General features: G+C 55.2%; 1 protein-coding gene across 1 annotated transcript in view; it reads right to left on the bottom strand.

Annotated features, from left to right (window-relative positions):
- Window positions 1–666: 666 nt before the first annotated feature.
- Window positions 667–18,060, bottom strand: part of ITGA11 (integrin subunit alpha 11) — a 129,975-nt gene continuing 112,581 nt past the window's right edge. The window contains exons 20-30 of the mRNA XM_065940826.1: window positions 17,248–17,455; window positions 15,222–15,320; window positions 13,458–13,534; window positions 11,658–11,747; window positions 10,772–10,862; window positions 9,197–9,310; window positions 8,914–9,000; window positions 7,048–7,158; window positions 6,857–6,952; window positions 3,101–3,214; window positions 667–2,431 (exon numbers count right to left, since the gene is read on the bottom strand). Of these exons, the coding sequence (XP_065796898.1) occupies window positions 2,360–2,431; window positions 3,101–3,214; window positions 6,857–6,952; window positions 7,048–7,158; window positions 8,914–9,000; window positions 9,197–9,310; window positions 10,772–10,862; window positions 11,658–11,747; window positions 13,458–13,534; window positions 15,222–15,320; window positions 17,248–17,455 (1,159 nt within the window). The 3' untranslated portion in view covers window positions 667–2,359. The remainder of the gene's footprint in view (window positions 2,432–3,100; window positions 3,215–6,856; window positions 6,953–7,047; window positions 7,159–8,913; window positions 9,001–9,196; window positions 9,311–10,771; window positions 10,863–11,657; window positions 11,748–13,457; window positions 13,535–15,221; window positions 15,321–17,247; window positions 17,456–18,060) is intronic.

The following is an 18,060-nucleotide window of genomic DNA, read 5'->3' on the forward strand; positions in this document are numbered from 1 at the left end:
CTACCTTCTGATTTTGGTTTCACTGTTTAAGAGAAAAGTGTCCCCATGACGAGTCAGAAGTGACTGCATATCAATTCCTTCTACTTCTTCAGTTCAAACTCTTCTAAGGCTGGGTGAGAATGATAGTGTGGCTTGAGGGACAGCAGTCGTGGAATTAGTCTGGAATTTGCTGTGGAACTGGGGGCTCTCTCTTAATTTCTCTGGTTCTGAGTGTCCTCCTCTATGGGGGAAAGGGACCAAATAATTTTGAGGTCCTACTGGTTTTTTGGGATTCCAGTGGCATGAGACCATCATGGAGACAACCAAGTTTAAGAGTCGCCTGTGGGTAAAGGTGAAGGAACCAGAAGTCAGGGTCTGAAAATCGGCACTGAGATGTCAGCCTAGGGAAATCTGGGAGAGAAAGAGAAGGAAGGAAGGGGTAGAAGCTGCAGTGATACGTGTTATCAGCCATCTACACTGGCTAAAAAAGGAACAGTGGGCGTGGGAGGGAGGGAGTACCCATCACTGAGATGTCCATCCCAGACCAGGTGGCCCTGGCAGGGGGTGTTGTAGGGAGCGAGGGGTGGACACGCCCCTTCCTGATAGGGAGCCCCTCATCCACCTCCCGTCATCAGAGCGTGGCTCACTAGGACATGTTCTGCCCACAAAAGGATGGCAGCCTCTTGGTTGTTTTTAAACACTATATTTTTAAAATTTTTTAAAAAATATTTACGACAGTAAAGGTCGTACTGTGTGTCAGGGGACAGATGCCTTTGATGGATCCCCTTTCATTCCTACCTCAAAACCAGGTCAAGGCATAAATTATTCGGCTGGGCACCAGGCGTGCCTCTTGTCCTCGGGGCACCATCATTGGTGGTTCCACTTGTCTCAGGGGCTGGCCGATCAGATATTTGCCACCAAGGTTGCACAGGCTCCGGAGGTCCCTGCACTGGCTTTATCCAGTACATTCCATGGAGAACCCCTCAGCACTGGTCCAGCCCTTCTCCCGGCACGGGTGATGGGTGAGCAGAAGGGAGGAACTGGAGGTGGGGATGGTGGGGATGGTGGGGATGGTGGGGATGGTGGGGTGTGTGTGTGTGTGTGTGTGTGTGTGTGTGTGTGTGTGTGGGAGGGTGAGGGTGTGTGTGTAGGGAGGGGTGATGCAGGGAGGGTGTGTGTGTGTGTGTGTGTAGGGACGGGGTGATACAGAGACAGTGTGTGTGTGTATGTGAGAGAGAGGGAGGGGTGGGAGGCTGTGTGTGTGTGTGTGTATGTGTAGAGGAGACAGGGTGATGCAGGGAGTGTGTGTGTGTGTGTGTAGGGAGGGGGTGATGCAGGGAGGGTGTGTGTGTGTGTGTGTATGGGGGGTGATGCAGGGAGGCTCTGTGTGTGTGTGTGTGTGTGTGTGTGTGTGTGTGTAGGGAGGGGGTGATGCAGGGAAGCTCTGCGTGTGTGTGTGTGTGTGTGTGTGTGTGTGTATGGGGGGGTGATGCAGGGAGGCTGTGTGTCTGTGTGTGTGTGTAGGGAGGGGGTGATGCAGGGAGGGCCCCCCACCCCTGCCCCCAGCCTGCAGCCATTGCCTCAGGACAGGCTGTGGGGAAGGTGAAGTGAGAACTCGGGGCCCTGGGGACTGCGCCATCCACAGGCTTCCGCCAGGCGCCCAGGGCCAAGGAAAGCAGCGGGAGGGGCGGCAGCTGCAGGCTGTGAGCACCGCGGGAGGGGGTGTGGGTGTCGGCCAGGTGAACGCAGGCGGGGGTTGGGGAAGAGCCCACCCGCACCCCCCTCTCGGTTCTCCTAGGTCCCAGCTGCCTGTCCATCACAGTCTCTGCCCCCCAGAGTCTGTCTGCATCCTGGCCAGCAGCTGTCACCACGGGGGCCCTCACTCAGGGGGCACTCCAGGGACCTATCTCCGGCTAGGAAGGGGTGAGGTGACTCGGGAGCTGTGGGCAGCATAGGGGTGGGGGACAGCACAGGATACAGATCCGCTGTCCCCCTGCAACTGCAGGTCCGGAGAAGGCAGAGTGCATTTGCATTTGTAGTCTCCTCTGCGGGTTTCTTCTGAGGATGGGGTGATGACGACTTCCTAGCACCTTAGTGGTGGGGGTGGCAACGCCCCTGCACAGCCTGGGGGTGACTTTGGGGTGTACCTTGGGGGAGGGTCCCTTTAAGTCCCTAGGGATCTGTGTTGGAGGTGCTGCGGCTCCCAGTAGGACAGTCCCTCTGAAAACTGACTCGAGTTCCTTTCAGAGGTCTTTCAGGAGATGAGGTCAAGTGCAAAGTGAGCTGGAGTCCTCTCCACCCCAGCTCGGTGGGCTCCGGGCCTGCACACTGCCTGGGCCCGCATCCCGGCCCCCATCCACTCACGGCCTCCTCAGGAGCCTCACTCCAGCACTTTGGGGGTGGGGTCCAGGCCGGGCTCCCTCCTGCGCTTGGCACTTTTGAAGAAGCCGAGCTGTGGGGAGGCAAAGGGAGGGATGTCAGGAATGGGCAGGTGGACAAGGCCTGTCTCCCGCCCTCCACTCACCCTCCTGGGGCTTCTTTCCTCAGAGGCGTTCCCTGAATGCCTCCCCTGCTCAGGCTGAGTACCCCCCGCCAGCTGCCAGGCGGCGCAAGGGGCCTCTTCATTGGTAACATGGAGGCTGGAACCAAGCGGATGGAGCCTATGCCCAGAGGCAAGTGCTCGTGCTGTTTGACGCTGCCCCAGTCACTACCTCTCTCTGGGCACCCCCTCACCTGATCTCGAATAGGAGGAGGTTGAGACCAGGGCTTTGTAACCTGAGGCTCAGAGACAGAGAAAGGCTTCTAAGGGATTTCTTCACAGCTTGACATTAAATTGGAGAAATTCTGTGGTGTGTGTGCTTGCTTTTTTTTCTGATCAGAGGAAGGCTGGCTTTCATCAGGGACCCAGAAGGGGACCCACAAAAGGGCTGGAGCCACAGGTTGAGTGCCCTCTGGTGGCCCACCTGCCTGCTGTGGTGAGGAGTCGGCGCGTTCTGGGGAGGAGGCTGGGCGGCCCCACTCCCACGAGGAGGAGCACGTGGGCACGGGCCACACAGCTCAGAGGCTGGGGCCCCAGGCCGGGACAGCCAGGGTGCTGCGCCCCCCACCGCAGGGCCCTCACCTTCCAGAGCGCCAGGACCAGCAGGGCCAGCAGCAGGAGGCCCCCCAGGGTGCTGCCCACGATGATCCAGATGGGGATCTGCGAGTCTTCTTGCTTGGAGATCTCAAATGTGATCTGCAAGGGGAGCAGTGGGGCCGTGTCAACAGCACTGCGGTCCTGGGGCCCCGGGCGGGCGGCAGCCTGGGGCAGGAAGGAGGGCAGGAGAAAGCCGGCCGCTGGTGGGAGAGCTGCGTCCCCCTCTCCTGGAGGAGGCTGCAGAGCTGGGTGGCATGCGGCCTGCTGAGCGGCCTCAGAGCGCCCCGTCCAGCATGGGGGACCCCTGACTTAAGTGGCCGGGCGATCCCACCTTCTCTTTGAGACGCTTCCTGCTTTGGTTTGGGCCACTTCTCTGCCTGGATACCCCTCCTTCTACACGGGCTCCTGTTTCTTGCTTCGTTTCCTGCTGATTCCTAAATGTTGGTGTGTCCCATGACTCTGTCCTTGGACATCTTTTTTAAAGTACTTTTTATTGGAGTATAGTTGCTTTACAGTCCTGTGTGTGTTTCTGCTCTACCGCAGAGCGAATCAGCTAAATGTGTACATATGTCCCCTCTTTTTTGGATTTCCTCTCCATTTAGGTCAGCACAGAGCATTGAGTAGAGCTTGTGCTACACCATAGCTTCTCCTTGGTTATCTATTTTATACACAGTGTCCGCAGTACATATATGTCAATTCCAATCTCCGAATTCATCCCATCCCGCTCTCCGTGGACCTCCTCTCTACCTCCAGTCTCTCCGTGACTCCCCCTCAGAGCTGCCTGGTGGAGTAGGCGCAGTGGGCACAGGGCCAAGGGCCCGTGGGGCTTCTGAAGGCTCAGACAGTAAAGAGTCTGCCTGCAATGCAGGAGACCCAGGTTCAGTCCCTGGGTCAGGAAGATCCCCTGGAGAAGGGAATGGCAGCCACTCCAGAATTCTTGCCTGGAGAATTGCATGGACAGAGGAGCCTGGCGGGCTACAGTCCATAGGGTCACAAAGAGTTGGACACAACTGAGTGACTAACTCACAGTGCTTTTAGGGGCCCACAAAAATGTTCTAATTTCCTTTAAAGTTAGAATAAAAAATGAATGTAATCTTGCCTGGATTTTATTTGTCTTTATACAGACCGAGTCATAAAATAATGATTTTTTTTTTCTCTGTTTTTGGAGAAAAGCCCTAACACGGTTCTGGGGAAGGCCATAACCATCTCTATGCCAGCTGATGCACTCATGTTTCTACCTTCTACCTGGACTCTCCACTGCACTTTTTTTTAAAACTATTTTTGTTTGTTTTTGTTTTTAGGCCATGCCACACAGGCTATAGTCCATAGGATCACAAGAGTCAGACTCGACTTAGCGACTAAACCACCACCACTACCACACAGCCTATTGGATCTTAGTTCCCTGATCAGGGATCAAACCTGGGCCCCCTGCATTAGGAGCTTGGGTTCTTAACTACCGGGCCAGCAGGGAAGACCTCCCACTGCATTCCTGACTCACATCCAGCGGTCCACGTGGCCCACCTGGTACCTTTAACAGCAGATCCTCACACAAATCCCTCATCTCATTCCTTATTCTGTTCCCAGCAGCCAGAGGAGGCAGGGGATGTATGCTCTGCCCTGCTGGGTTCCCCAGGTTTCCCATCTCACTCAGGGTGAGAATTAGAGTCCTCATCCCAGCCTGCAAGGCCCTGCACCCTCTGGCCCTTCTAATCTCTCCAGCCTCATCTCCTGCTCTGTCCCTTGCTCTTAACTCCACCACCTGGCCACCGAGACGCCCAGCACTATGCCTGCTGCTGGGACTTTGAGCTCTGTTCCTTCTGCTGGCAGGGCTCCGCCACAAGACACTGCTGTGTTCCCCCCAACGCTGTGTTCCCCCCACCGCTGTGTTCCTCCACTGTGTTCTCTGTCCCTGTATGGAATCGGCTTCCCCCAGGCTTACTGTATAAAATAGCACCTCCTCCTCTCCACCATTATGCATCTGCGTTTTTCTGGGCAGAGCTTATCACCACTGACATCGTACTCCTGTTCACTGCCTCTTCCCCCACCCCAGTCCAGACAGTCACCTCCAGGGAGAGCAGGGGTTATCTGTTTTGCTTGCTGCTCTATCCTCAGTGTGTGGAACAGGGCCTGCACAGAGCAGGAGTTCATTCACCTCGCTGAAAGCCTGAATGAATGCACCCCTCGACAGCATGTCAGCAGAGCCCGGCTTGGCCATGGACTGTTCAATAGGAAAGCCCGCTCCCCTCTGCCCTCCCTTACACAGCCTCCATTTCCATATCTGCAAAGTGGCCATGGGGATGTCCCTTACAGAGCTACGCGTGGTGAGCAGGCAACATGGCACCTAATCAGGGCTCCACTGACAGCAGGTCCCTTCTAGCTTTTTCCATCCTTGAAGGCTGGCACCTGGCTCTGCCTTCCCACACTGGCACCTTGGATAGAGCCGAACCACCAGGGGCTTAAGTTTGGGGTGACTGGGTTTCTAAGAGAAGTGAGGCATCCAGAGAGTATAAGAGGGGCTTCGGGGGGTGAGGGGTGGGAGTGGAAGGAGAAATCACAAACTAGTAATTGACAAATGAACTGGTGTGGAGAGTGGGGTTGTTATGTGTGTGGTGTCTGCACCACACTTCTCACTTGATTGCCTGGGAAATTCCCGCATGTCTCCCAAGATTCAGATCAAGTGGACTGTCTCCAACAAGCCTTCCCTGGACACACCCTGCTCTGACCTGGGCTCACCCTCAGACTGCACCCACACTTCGCTGTCCTCGTTAATCTGTGGTGGGGGCTGAGTCACAGGAGGAAAACCTGACAAACGCTGAAGGAGGAACAAGTAAAACTGCTCCCGGGGTGTTTGCCCTGAGTGCCGCTCCTGGGTTCTGCCCTCGCTGCCTGGCACACCCCCACACTGTTTGGGATCGACGTTGGTGACTTGTTAAGGTCTGGCTTCCTGACCTGGTGTATTTTGCTCTCCAGCATCTCCTGGGACGGGGCTGGGGATTCACTGGGCACCTGGGATAGAAGGCTCACCCGGAGCCCAGTCCACAGTTCAGGGATGCAGCCAGTGGAGGGCAGCAGCGTCCCATGCCTGAGATGCCCAGCTCCTTCCAGAGCACCCACCTTCATTTCAAGACCCAATTTCTCATTTTCCCGGGAGCACCACCTGGATCTTCGCTCCTTTCCCGGACCCTGATTCAAGCCAGTCTGATCTATAACAGTCTGGCTTTACTCAATTAAAAAAGAGTCCCAATACAGAGACTGCTCCCACCCCTTGGTCTTCACAATTTCAGTTTGCAACAGCCTTCATTCATTAGGTCTGAGGTGTGGATGGCTGAGAAGGGGAGGATTGGCTGGCCATTCTAGGCTACCAGTTTGCCAAGACCCAGCCTCGCTGCCCCGAGGCAGGAGGCAGGCAGCCTGGGCAGCGCTTCTGCTCCCTCCAGTGTAAAACACGCAGGTATCCCTCTTTCCTCCGCCTCCGGGGAGCTGTGGAGGTATAGAGCTCGTGCCCCCCCCCACCCCCGGTAGAGGGTGATGAATGCCTATTTCTGGTCCCCTCTTCCCCACTTTGGTCCCAACGGCCTGTTTGTCCCTCTCTGTTTCCCCTCCCTTCTGATGCTGCAGACTGCCAGCAGGCCTGTCCATCTCTCTCCTGCACGGGGAGTAGGGAAACTTTAAAGGGAAAGGATGACCCTTCCCCAAGCTGGCCTGGCACGAGCCCAGGTCTGCAGGGTTCACAGTGCTTACCTGGCGGCTGGGATCCTCCTCGCGGAAGATGAACGGGCTGTGGAACTGCCTCTGCAAGGCGGCGTGGACCGTGATTCTCATCAGTTTGTACTTGAGCTGTGTAATCAGAGGCCTTGTCAGGAGCTGGCCCCTCCCCTGGAGAGACTCCCTAGCACCCATCTCTTCCAGCCTGGCCCTGGAGCTCTACTTACTGCTTTTAAGGACCTCAACCACAGGTTCCCCAGCAGATGGAAATTGATTTCCTGGTTGGGGTTCAGCCTCACGTTGCAGTTGATGGAGACTACATCAGAGTTGCTGTGATTCTGAAAGAGGAGGGTCTCTGGGTGAGCAGGGGCTTGGCCACAAGAGAAATGGCTCAGCCGCCCAGCTTGACCAAGTGGGGTTTTGTGCCCGGGGAAGGGTGACAGAGGACAGAGGACAAGGACGGAGGTGAGGGTGGAGGACACAGGGGCTGGGGCTGCTGGGGCTGGCTGGAGGACAAGGTAGGGATAGTATTAATATATCCGATGCTCCAGTTGAAGTTGTGCATTACTGGATGTATTCCAGGAACAGAACTTTAGGTCAACATTAGAGAGCCTATAAATGTCATCCCCCTACAAACACATTAAAGGGAAAGTGATACATTACTTTAACAGATGCAGAAAAAGCATTTTATGAAATCCAACTTCTGTTTGTGATAAAAAAATACCAGGAACTTCCTGAATCTGAATAAGGGTGCTTTAAAAAAAAAAAAAAGAAAAACTACATCAAGTATTACATTTCACAATGAAAAACTAAAAATAATTCCTTTAAAAGCAGAATCAAGACAAGATGGTCATCATTTCTGTTTAGCATTGCCCTGGAGCTCCTAGCCAGAGCAATAAGAAAAATGGATTGAATGGTAAAACTAAAACTATTATTACTTGCAGATGACACTATCCTAATAGAAAACCCAAACAAATCATCAAATAATTAGGATTTATTAGGTTAGACTCACTTGTGTGGCTCCCTTGCAGCCACCTCACCCCACCCAAGTTTGTCTTCAGTACAGTACACACACTACCCTCCAAAGATGCTTTGTTTGGGGAAATCAAATGAAAACACCGAAGATTTTTATTTGGGTAAGGAATCATGAAAGCATACTCAGAAATCGGTGCTTGGGGCCGAGGTGGCCCTGGGAACGGAAACCTGGAAATTAGCAGGCATCCTGAGAGGACCGGGGGTTGAAATTGGGCTGCCTTCCGTTGCAGGCTTCCCAGATGGCGCTAAAGGTAAAGACCCCGCCTGCCAATGCACAAGACGCAAGAGTCCAGTGTTTGATCCCTGGGTCAGGAAGATCCCTTGCAGAAGGAAATGACAACCCGCTCTAGTATCCTTGTCTGGAAAATTCTGGGGACAGAGGAGCCTGGAGGGCTACAGTTCATGGGGTTGCAAAGAGTCAGACACGACTGATCTACTGAGCACAGCCTTCTATCTCTGGGGACAGGGAGGCCCCGGCTGATACGGTCAGTGTTTCCAGCACAAGCCTCGTGGGGGTCTGGCCTCTGTTATGCTGTTCCATCTTGGCTCCTTCCTCCTCCCTCTGCTTGTCCATATCCTACTAGCCCTTTTAGGCACAGCGGCAAGTCCATGATCTCTGTTCCATTTTTTTTTTTTAATTTGGTTGCACTGGGTCTTAGTTATGGCACACAGGATGCTGCAGCATGGAGGACCTTTTCAGCTGTGGCATGTGCGATCTAGTTCCCTGACCGGGGATCGCATCTGGGCCCCCTGCATTTGCAATGCAGAATCTTAGCCACAGGACCACCAGGGAAGCCTCCCTGCTCCTCTTATTCAAGGTTGTCTGCTCCTCTGCCCCTCAACGCGCGTCTCCCAGCCTCCATCCCTGGCTTCTTTACACTCAACCGGGTGTCTGGCATGAGATGTGAGCCCACGAAGGATACGAAGTATCTTTTCTGTTTCCTTTCAGTTTGAGGCTGGGACAGAGAGGCTCCACAAGCTCCTGTGGACAAACTACAGGGCGGGGAGCTCAGGCAGCCTCTCCCCACCTCCCGGGGCTCCTGGTGTGGGACACTCACCAGCTGTGGGGCCCGACTCAAGTCCTCCTCGGTTGGGGCATGCCGGTACTCCGTGCTGTTCCCCCAGATGTTACAGGATGTGTTCACCTGCGGGAGGAAACAGGCCGCCAGCCTCACACCAGCCCTGGCAGACTCAGCAGCCCGAGCCATCCTCTCTCCTCCTCTGCCCAGGGAAGGCCCAGCCGGCCCTGGACCCGGGAGGAGGAGCTGAGGTCTGGGGACTGGAGGGCACACCTGGGGTCTGCTTGCCCCCTCCCCACACCGGCGCCCCGGGCACAGGTACCTGGTCGGTGAGGAAGTCCCGCAGCAGCAGCAGCCGGTTGCCGCCCCTGGTGGCTATGGGAACGGTGATCTTCATCATCACCCCGTGGACGGGAAACAAGCCCAAGTTTTGGATCTGTGGCCGGAGCGGGGGAGGTGTCAGTACACCCAGCAGCGGCTGGGTGGTGGGGGACAAGGTCCACAGGTGAGCCCCCCTCCCCAGCCAGGCCTGAGAAACAAGTTCCTTCAAGCTCCCTGGCCCTTTCACTGTAGATGCTCTAAGGCTCTTCCAGACCTTGGCTGGGGGCTGCAGGAAGGAAACCGCACGAAAGCGGAAAGGGACGGGCTCCTGGAGGCTGAGGACGGCCACTGGGGGCCATGAGGCTGAGAGCAAGGGTTACTTCCCCCTTTCACCCTCGTTTGGCTATGGTGCTGGGTGCTGCCCTGGACAGAGGTCTGGGTGGAGATGGTGACAGCAACTCCTTTATTATGAGAGAGAATCATTAACGGATGTAATGATTACATCCGGGTACAGGATGTAGTGTGCACTGGTGCACATTCTAGCCATGACACATTAAGTGTCAGTTCAGTTCAGTCGCTCAGTTGTGTCTGACTCTTTTCAACCCCATGGACTGCAGCACACCAGGCCTCCCTGTCCATCACCAATTCCTGAAGTTTACTCAAACTCATGTCCATTGAGTCGGTGATGCCATCCAACCATCTCATCCTCTCATTCAGTGTCAGAGCCACAGTGATTACAAGCAGGGTTTTGGAATCAGAAAGGCTGAACACATAACCCGGGGCTGCTGCCACAGATGAGCTGTGTGGCCTTGGGCAGGTTACTAAACCTCTCTTGGACGAGTCATCGAGGCATCTGTGTGTTTCTAGCTGTCTGCCTGATCCCGACTCTTGCTTAACAATTCAGGGCTGGGAAGATCATGGGGCAGAGACTCTTAAATGCCTCCTAATTTTCCTTCTCCCTTCTTCCTTAGTGACAGAAACCAAGACAAAAGGCATATTTTCTAGCCTCCCGTACAGCTGAATCACACTGTTCTGGACAATGAGAGGTAATTGGAGGTGTGAGGCAGTGCCAAAGAGGTTCCTCAGGGAGGGGCCTTGTACGCTCTGCTCCCCTTCCTTCTTCCTGAAATGAGGATGTGATGACTGGAGCTGCAGCCACCTTGGACTATGAGGTGAACTTGAGAGGTTGATAATCACATGTTGAGGATGGTGGAGTGGACACAAGGAGACCCAGTCCCAGAGGACTTTGTAAAGTTGTCAACTCTGGACTTTTTTTTATGGGAGAGAATAAACCCCAGAGCATTATATATATCATTGTTTTTTCATATTTAAAAAACCATAAGCAGATGCACCTAATCTTCACTGACACATCCTCCCAGTCTAGCCCTGTACTTTTCCAGATGAGAACTAAGAGGCTGACAGAGGGGGAGGGACTTGCCTAAAGTCACACAGTGAAGGGGTGGCAGGGTTGAGGCTGAAATCTAGGCACTGGCAATGCTTTCAGATTCCTCCCCTCCCAAACGGGGGTTCTCAGCTCCTGTCTTTCGCTGTCTGCCTGGCTGCCCTCCAGCCTAACCTTGAAAACGCAGTGGAAGGGAGGCCCAGTGCCATGGTATCTCTCCAGGGAGCTGTTGGACTTGACCTCGTAGTGGCTCAGGCTGCTGCTCCTGCAGGGACAGAGGACGGGGACGCTGCGCGCTCGGTCATGTTGGCGAGACGGATAAACGAACGAAAGGAGGTCCGGGCATGCTCCCACCTCCCCCAGACCAGCAAACAGGTTTCCTCATGTGTCCATTGGGAGGGCTGTGTTGGGAAGGCTTCTGAGGCTCAGCAGGAATAAAACTGAGATCAGTTAGCAATGTCTGCTGGTGTGTGGGATGGGCATGAATCAGAAGGACCAGTTCTCTGCCATCCCAGTCCCTGCCTCCGGCCCAGGGTCATGGCCTCTTTCGATCACAAACTTGCCCACTGTGCACCGTTCCAGCCTCTAGTGTTGGCTGAAGGAAGGCCAGAGCTTTCTGTTAGCTGTTACTTCCTGACTTCTCCACCTACCTGGGAGCTCTGGGAGGTGGAGGGGGGCAGATTGGGGGCCAGGGGCAGACTGAGGGATGGGGTCATGGGAGCAGTCTGCCCTTGGGGGAGGAGCATTCTCTCAGTGATACTGTTTAGAATTGCCAGTGGGAGGTGGTAGTGAAATGCAGATGGACTTTTTAGTAAGTTCTGTTACAGTTTTGACTTCTCTGCTGAGCAGGTCCCCACTTGCAGTCTCTGTCCTGGGTGGACACCTCCTGCGGCCCCAGCCTTCGGGGTGCCCCCTGCGGGGAGCTCCCTGGGGACCAAGTCTGTGCCTCCTCCTCTAGTGGACACCACCTCCCCTTCATGGACGGGGCGCTGCACTCCTCGGGACACACTTGGCCGCATCTCCGAGCACCTCGGCACAGGGGCCCCGGGGCCCAGCCCACCTGGTGAACAGGACGTCGGCCTCGTACTTGAGGTGGAAGCGCAGAAGGGCCGTGTTGTCTTCCTTGGTGCTCTCCTCCTCATCGCTGTCACTGCAAGGAGAGCCGGCAGCGCCTGCAGCTCCACTCAGCCCCAACTCCCCGACTGGCTCAGGGCGGCTGGGGGGATCCAAGCCAGGCTGAGAAGGAGCCTCCCAGCTAGCCTAGAGCTGCGGCTCCAGAGAGGCCATCCCAGGAACAGGGGAGTGGGGCAGCCATCGGAGGTGTCTCCCGGGAGGGGAAAGGCCGGGGAGGTGGGGGACCTGGACCTCAGCTTTGCCTGCCCTCTCTCTGGGCACAACACATCCGGGCTGGAGGCTGGGAGGACTGTGCCAGCTTGGTCCCAGCAGCCTGTGTCCCCTCTCATCTGTCAGCCAGGCAAGTCCTGTGCTGGGGGCCCCGGGGGTGGGGATGATGCTTGTGGGGCAAGGCTCTGCCCAGGGGAGGGGAGGAGCAAGAGGAATTAATTCAAAGCAGAGCATTTACTGACTCTGGAATTGACCTTTCTGAGGTACAGCTTGGGCAGCTCCCATGGGGTAGCTGAGGGGCTGTGGGCCCTCAGCTGAAAAGACCAGGGAGGCATTAGAGAGAGTTTTGTCAAATACGCTTTCCTTTACTTCTGCGCACCTTGAACCACCGGGGCAGATCATTTTAGACAGAGATACAATCTCTGCTCATTAGGTACATGAAGTTGGATTTCCTTTGGAAGCTTTACCCCAGAGAGGTGCTTAGTTAGAAAAGGGAGTCTGACACGCATACACAGCCAACTCACAAATGCCCGCCAGCAGCCACACTGCCAAGGAGACTGCAGGCAAGGGTGTTCATTGCCTGTGAGAAGGGGCTCTTTTCTTAGAGGGAGGCCTCAAGATATCAACACATCTTCACCTCCTGGCAGGTGAGCATTCCACCAAAGTGCACAGATTGGCTAACTACACTGAGCGTGGATCGCTAGCGCTTTGTGACTGCTGACTCGTGTGTGTGCTGGAATGTTGGTGCTGCCGGATTTATTTCCAGTGTGGAGAAGTTCTCAGGAGGGTTTATAAAGCCTTATAAAGCTAGAATCCCTTCCTGACTTTGTGTGTTTATTACTGACACGGGTGATTCATGGTGTCAACCTAAAGCGAACTGCCTCAGGGAAGCCTGCGAGACAGACAGACAGATCCACAGTTAAGAGAAGGTCTTTAAAAACTGGAACTTTCCAAGGGGAGAGAAGGGGCCAGGGTAGAAAGAGCACTGGATAAGGAGGAGGAAATCTGTCTATGGCCATACCACCCTGCACGCACCCCATCTCGTCCCTTCTCAGAAGCTAACCAGGGTTGAACCTGGTTAGTGCTTCGATGGGAGGAGTAGGAAATCTAGTGTTTAGCTGCCCGTTGTGCTACTTACATGCTGTGTGTTGTTGGGAAATTCACTCAACCTCTCTGAGCTTTTTCTTACCTGGGAGGTGGGATGGGAATAAGTCCTGCTTTGCTTGTCTTAAGGGGCTGCTGTAAAGACTGACTGAGATAATACCTGCCCAGTGCTTCACAACTATACGGCTTTTACGTACCTGCTATATAAAGGTAAGGGTATTATTATTTCTATCCAAGCTGAAGAACAGCGGCAGTGCAGCAGGCTCGCCAGAACTTGGGGACTAACCTGGGGCCCTCCCAGGCTGGGGCAGTGAGGGATGGGGAATTTGGTGTGGGAAGGGGCAGTTCCTAGTGGCAGAACAGGGCGTCGGAGTAGCGAGTGGGGAGGGAAAAGGAGTGGGCCAGCCCTGACCTGCCCGCTGTGAGCTGGATCTCCAGGTGGTGCAGGAAGATGGATTTGCTGAACTCAAAATCCAGACGGAAAGCCACCTGCAAAGAAAAAGTCGCTGGAGCTGGGATGGCTGGGAACTGCTTGCCCGCAGCAGCCCTGGCCCACCCTCCCAGCCCCTGCCCTCCCAGTGGACCCTGCTGGCAGGGAATGGACTGGGGGAGGGAGGACCAAGCGCTGGAGTAATGTGAGCTGCGCTTGGGGGCTGTGGAGGGGACGCAGCCAAGGTCAACAGCTCCTGAGATGGGGCTTCTTGGCTGTGGAGCCAGCCCTTCGCCACCTCCCTTTGTTTTTAACTACTGACCACTAGAAGGCAGCAAGTCCAACTTCAGACTCTTACTGCAGGAATTTCTGGGTGGGTGAGTTGATGGCAGGAAGGGGAGCCAGCCATCACCACGCACCATGGGAGGTGGGGCCAGAAGTGAGTGGTAAGACCGTCCACATGCACTCCCTGTTCTTGCATGTGAACCGGTGGAGAAGGGTGGAGGCAGCAGGCTGGTCGCACATCTGTCTTCTTGTCCAGAGGCCCCTCGCCACTCCGATGGCGCCGGTCTCCGTGTTACCCTTGGCCTTCCCCCAGGAGTAGGGCCTGGGTGCCCTGTGAGCCTCTTTGTTACCTTCTGCCCTGCCTGGTGGTGATGCTGAGGCTTTGCACAGAACCCTGGTGCTCCTCCTAGGCCTGACCCTCATTGGTTTTCCCAAGAAAACCTTGGTGGGGGGACCTTTCTCCCCGAGTGGCCACAGGTGGGGTGGGGAAGCTCGGGCTGGGTGCTGCTCCCCCTGGGTCTTCACCCAGGAATTCCTGAGTGTGCCAGTGTCTCACCTCAAAGACTACAGCCTCGACCTGCCTGGCACCAGAGACGTTCTTTTATACGGAGCCCTAATGATTCCCCTCCCCATCCCCCAGCCTTGCAGACTCTGCTGCTGGGAACACTCTCAGCTCTCCAGCTAGCCCTGCCTCAGGCTCCCCTCTGTCTGATTCTCACTTTACAAGCAGCTTGGCCTCAGTTAGGTGTTCCCTTACTCTGGAACCTTCAGTGGCTGCCTGCCGCCCAGGGGATGGGAAAATGCCCCCACAGTCTGGAGTCTACCCCCTTTCCCAGGAAGTTGCTTCTCCCAACCCTACACTCTTTTCACATGTACTTTAAAGCACTTGGTACCTGCTCAAAAAACATTCATTTTCTTCCCCATCTCTCCCAGGCACAGCTGGGGAGACAGAGGCTGGACATTTTAAAAACATGTTAGGGGGACGTCCCTGGTGGTTCAGCAGTTGGGGCTCCATGCTTCCAATGCAGGGGCCGTGGGTTCAATCCCTGGTCAGGGAACTAGGATCCCACATGCCTCATGGGGAGGCCAAAAAAAATTTTTTTTTAAAGTAAAAACATGCTAGGATACAGTACAGAGGGCTAACTGGCCAAGAGGAGGTGGGGGAGTGGTGGGTGGGAGTGGCAGGATTCTCTGAGGTGAGGGTCCATGCTCTCCTGGGGTGTGTTGTCAGCCCTGGGGTGGCTGGCTGGTTAAGTCATTCAAATGTCATTTCATGGGAAAAAAAAACCCTTAATTTAAAAGCCACCCTCAGGCCTGTCCGTCCCTCCCCAGTCTGCCCCTCTGTTTTCTTCCACTTCTCTTGCTCCCCCTATGCCTCCATGACCCGCCCCGGGCCCACCGCACACCTTGCCCCAGCCTGACCTGCCCCGGGCCCACCGCACACCGCGCCCCAGTCTCTACCTTGGCCTTGGCCCGGAAGAAAGGATAGCTGACATTGCAGACTTTCTTGTGGAGCCTCCTCTCCTCGTTCACACACTCGATGCTGCCATCTGAGTCGTCCTGGGGGAAGGTGGGGGCATCATGGGCAGCAGTTAAGTGGGGTCTGAGACCCGGTCTGGGGGCCACCCCTGCCCCCAGCCCCCAGCTGCCCAGGCTGAGGCTGCAGCAGAGGCCGCTGAGGCTGGAAGCCCAGAGCCCCTGGAGGCTCGGGTGTGGCATGGCTCTGGGTGCAGAAAGCATGGCAGGAGCCGGGGTAGGGCAGTAGGGCCGCTCAGCAGTGCCCAGTTGTGAAGAAAATGGGCAGGCACAAATGTACGTGCTGTGTCTCTCCCTCAGGATCAAGCCTGGAGGCAGGACTTATCATCCAGCTTACAGGTGGGGTCAGTGAACCCCAGAGATGGGAGGTAACCAGCTCAGACCACCAGGAAGTGGCTTCTTCCACTTGAGGCCCCTTGTTGGATGGTAGGGGATGGGGAAGGAAAGGAGGGGGTGCTTCTGCTGTGAGCACCTCCTGGGCTGGGGGTGGACGGTGGTGCTGGTGAAGGAGCGAGGCTGCAGGCCAGCCCTACTCACATACTATATGCCATGTGTATGTGTGTAAGTGTGTGCGCGTGTACGTGTGCATGTGGACACGGCCCTTCACAGGACGCGTTTCCAAAGTCCCTTTGTGTCACAGAAATAAAACACCATGATTCCTTCCTGTGAGGGTCAGGAACGGCATGGGATTGGTCTTGGACAGTCTGGGCTGTGGCAGCAGGAAAAGATGGATGCAGGTTTGGGGCTCTATTTCCCCTAAATGCCCTAAGTCCAGATGGAGATGAAAGCCTCTGGAAGGAGAAGGCAGTACCCCCTGCCTTTAAGAGACTATCACGTGAGCTAGGTGTTTTTACTCTGGGCTGTGGGGCAGGACCTGGGCCTGGCAGAGGAAGTGATTTTGCACTAACAACCTCTCCTTGCATCCTATGCACTGACCTGGGGTCTATTTGAGGACAGTGGGGACCCACCAAGGGCAGGCAGCCCCCCGCTTTTCTAGTGGGCCTCACTCCACTCAGCTTCCCCTCCTGCCCTATAGGAAGAGTGCGTGCTCATGTGTGTGTGGGTGTGTGTGTGTGTGTGTGAGTGTGAGTATGGCTGGGAGGGGTATTCCGGTCTCTCTCCAGGTCAGTGAGGAAGGAGTGGTGGAGGTGAGAACACAGGGCTGGCTGTTCTATTCTGCAACCCCCAGGCCCCACGTGGACATGGTGAGATCTGTGAGGACACAGACTGTGTCTGACGGAGCCTGGGACCCCGAGCACCCACACGTGACCATAATGTCTTAGGCTTGTTCAACAGACTTGTCTTGAGGGACTTCTCCACGCCCAGGCCGGGGGACAGACGTTACTGAGAAAGGGCGCTCGCCCTCCGGGAGCTCAGGGTTATAGTGGCCGCGCTCAGACGCTGGTGATTCCCATGGAGCAGGCACAAGGCTGGGCCGGGGGCTGTGCGGGCTGGGGGCCCTGTGTGACCTTTCGGGGCTTCAGGAAGTCAGCCCAGGGAGCGTGGCACGGGGACCATTGAAGCTTTAACGTGGGGGAGAAGTCAGTCCTGATTCTTGTTAGAAGGGCTTTGCTGAGAAAGTCTGGAGGGGAGCTGTAAGGCAGAGGGTGTGTACGTGCTGTTGTGCCCACACATGGGTGTGTGTGTGTGTGTGTGTCCCTAACAAGGGCCAAGGGTGCAGGCTGAAGGATGTCCCTCTCCTGGGCTCTGAAAGGCTCAGACTACCCTTCCCCGTGGTTCTCAGCCCTGCCTACACACTGCCATCCCCAGGAAGCATTAATAGCAGACTGACCCAGGCCCCAGCCAGACCGCATCAGTGAGGACGTCCGGCAGAAGTCAGACACAGCGATCTATCTCTAAGCTCCCAGGTGTTTCTAAAGGGCAGTCAGGCCCCTTCTTGGAGCCCTCCTCTCCTCTGCGCTTCCGCTCAGGCAGGCCACCAGGATCTTACCTTCTGGATCAAGCTGGCAAACTGCAGGTTTGCTGACTGGGAGATGTTGAGGACGGTGCTGTAGGCGTTCTCGCCCCTGTTCTCCAGCAGGGCCTCCACAGCCACCCGCCGCCGCGCGCTCTCTATGATGAAAACCGTGGCGTCAAAGGACAGCGTGTACGCAGAGCAGTCCTGCACAGGCTTCCTCAGCACCCTCTGGCAGTACTCCCTGAGGGAAAGAGACGGGCGGGGTCAGGCACCCGGGATGGAAAGGCAGGGGTGGGCCTCCGTCTGCCTGCCTCACCCCTGCACTCAGCGTGTTTCCCTTTTGGCTTTGGCTACCAGGCAGCTCAGAGCTCAGTGCAGACAGTCCTGGTTCTTAGCCCCGCTGGTTAGAATCTCTGTTCCTACACCTTTTTACAAGGTTTGGCTGTACTATTTCTATTATTTGTTTGTTATTTGTATTTTTGATTGAAGTGTGGTTGATTTACAATGTTGTGTTAGTTTTAGGTGTAAGCAAAATGATTCAGTTATATACGTTTTCTTTCAGATTCTTTTCCTTTATAGGTTTTATACACACACACACACCCTTTTTTTTTTGCTGTGCCAAGCAGCATGTGGGATCTTAGTTCCTTGACCAGGGATCATACCAGTACCCCCTGCATCGGGAGCTCAGAGTCTTAGCCACTGGACTGCCAGGGAAGTCCTTATTACAAGATACTGAATACAGTTTCCTGAATACAGTAGATACTTGTTTATATATATATAAACATAATATATATATAATCATAATATATATAATTATATAAACATAATATATATAATTATATATAT

Source organism: Muntiacus reevesi, chromosome 7 (assembly GCF_963930625.1).
Source record: "Muntiacus reevesi chromosome 7, mMunRee1.1, whole genome shotgun sequence".
Lineage (NCBI taxonomy): Eukaryota > Metazoa > Chordata > Mammalia > Artiodactyla > Cervidae > Muntiacus > Muntiacus reevesi.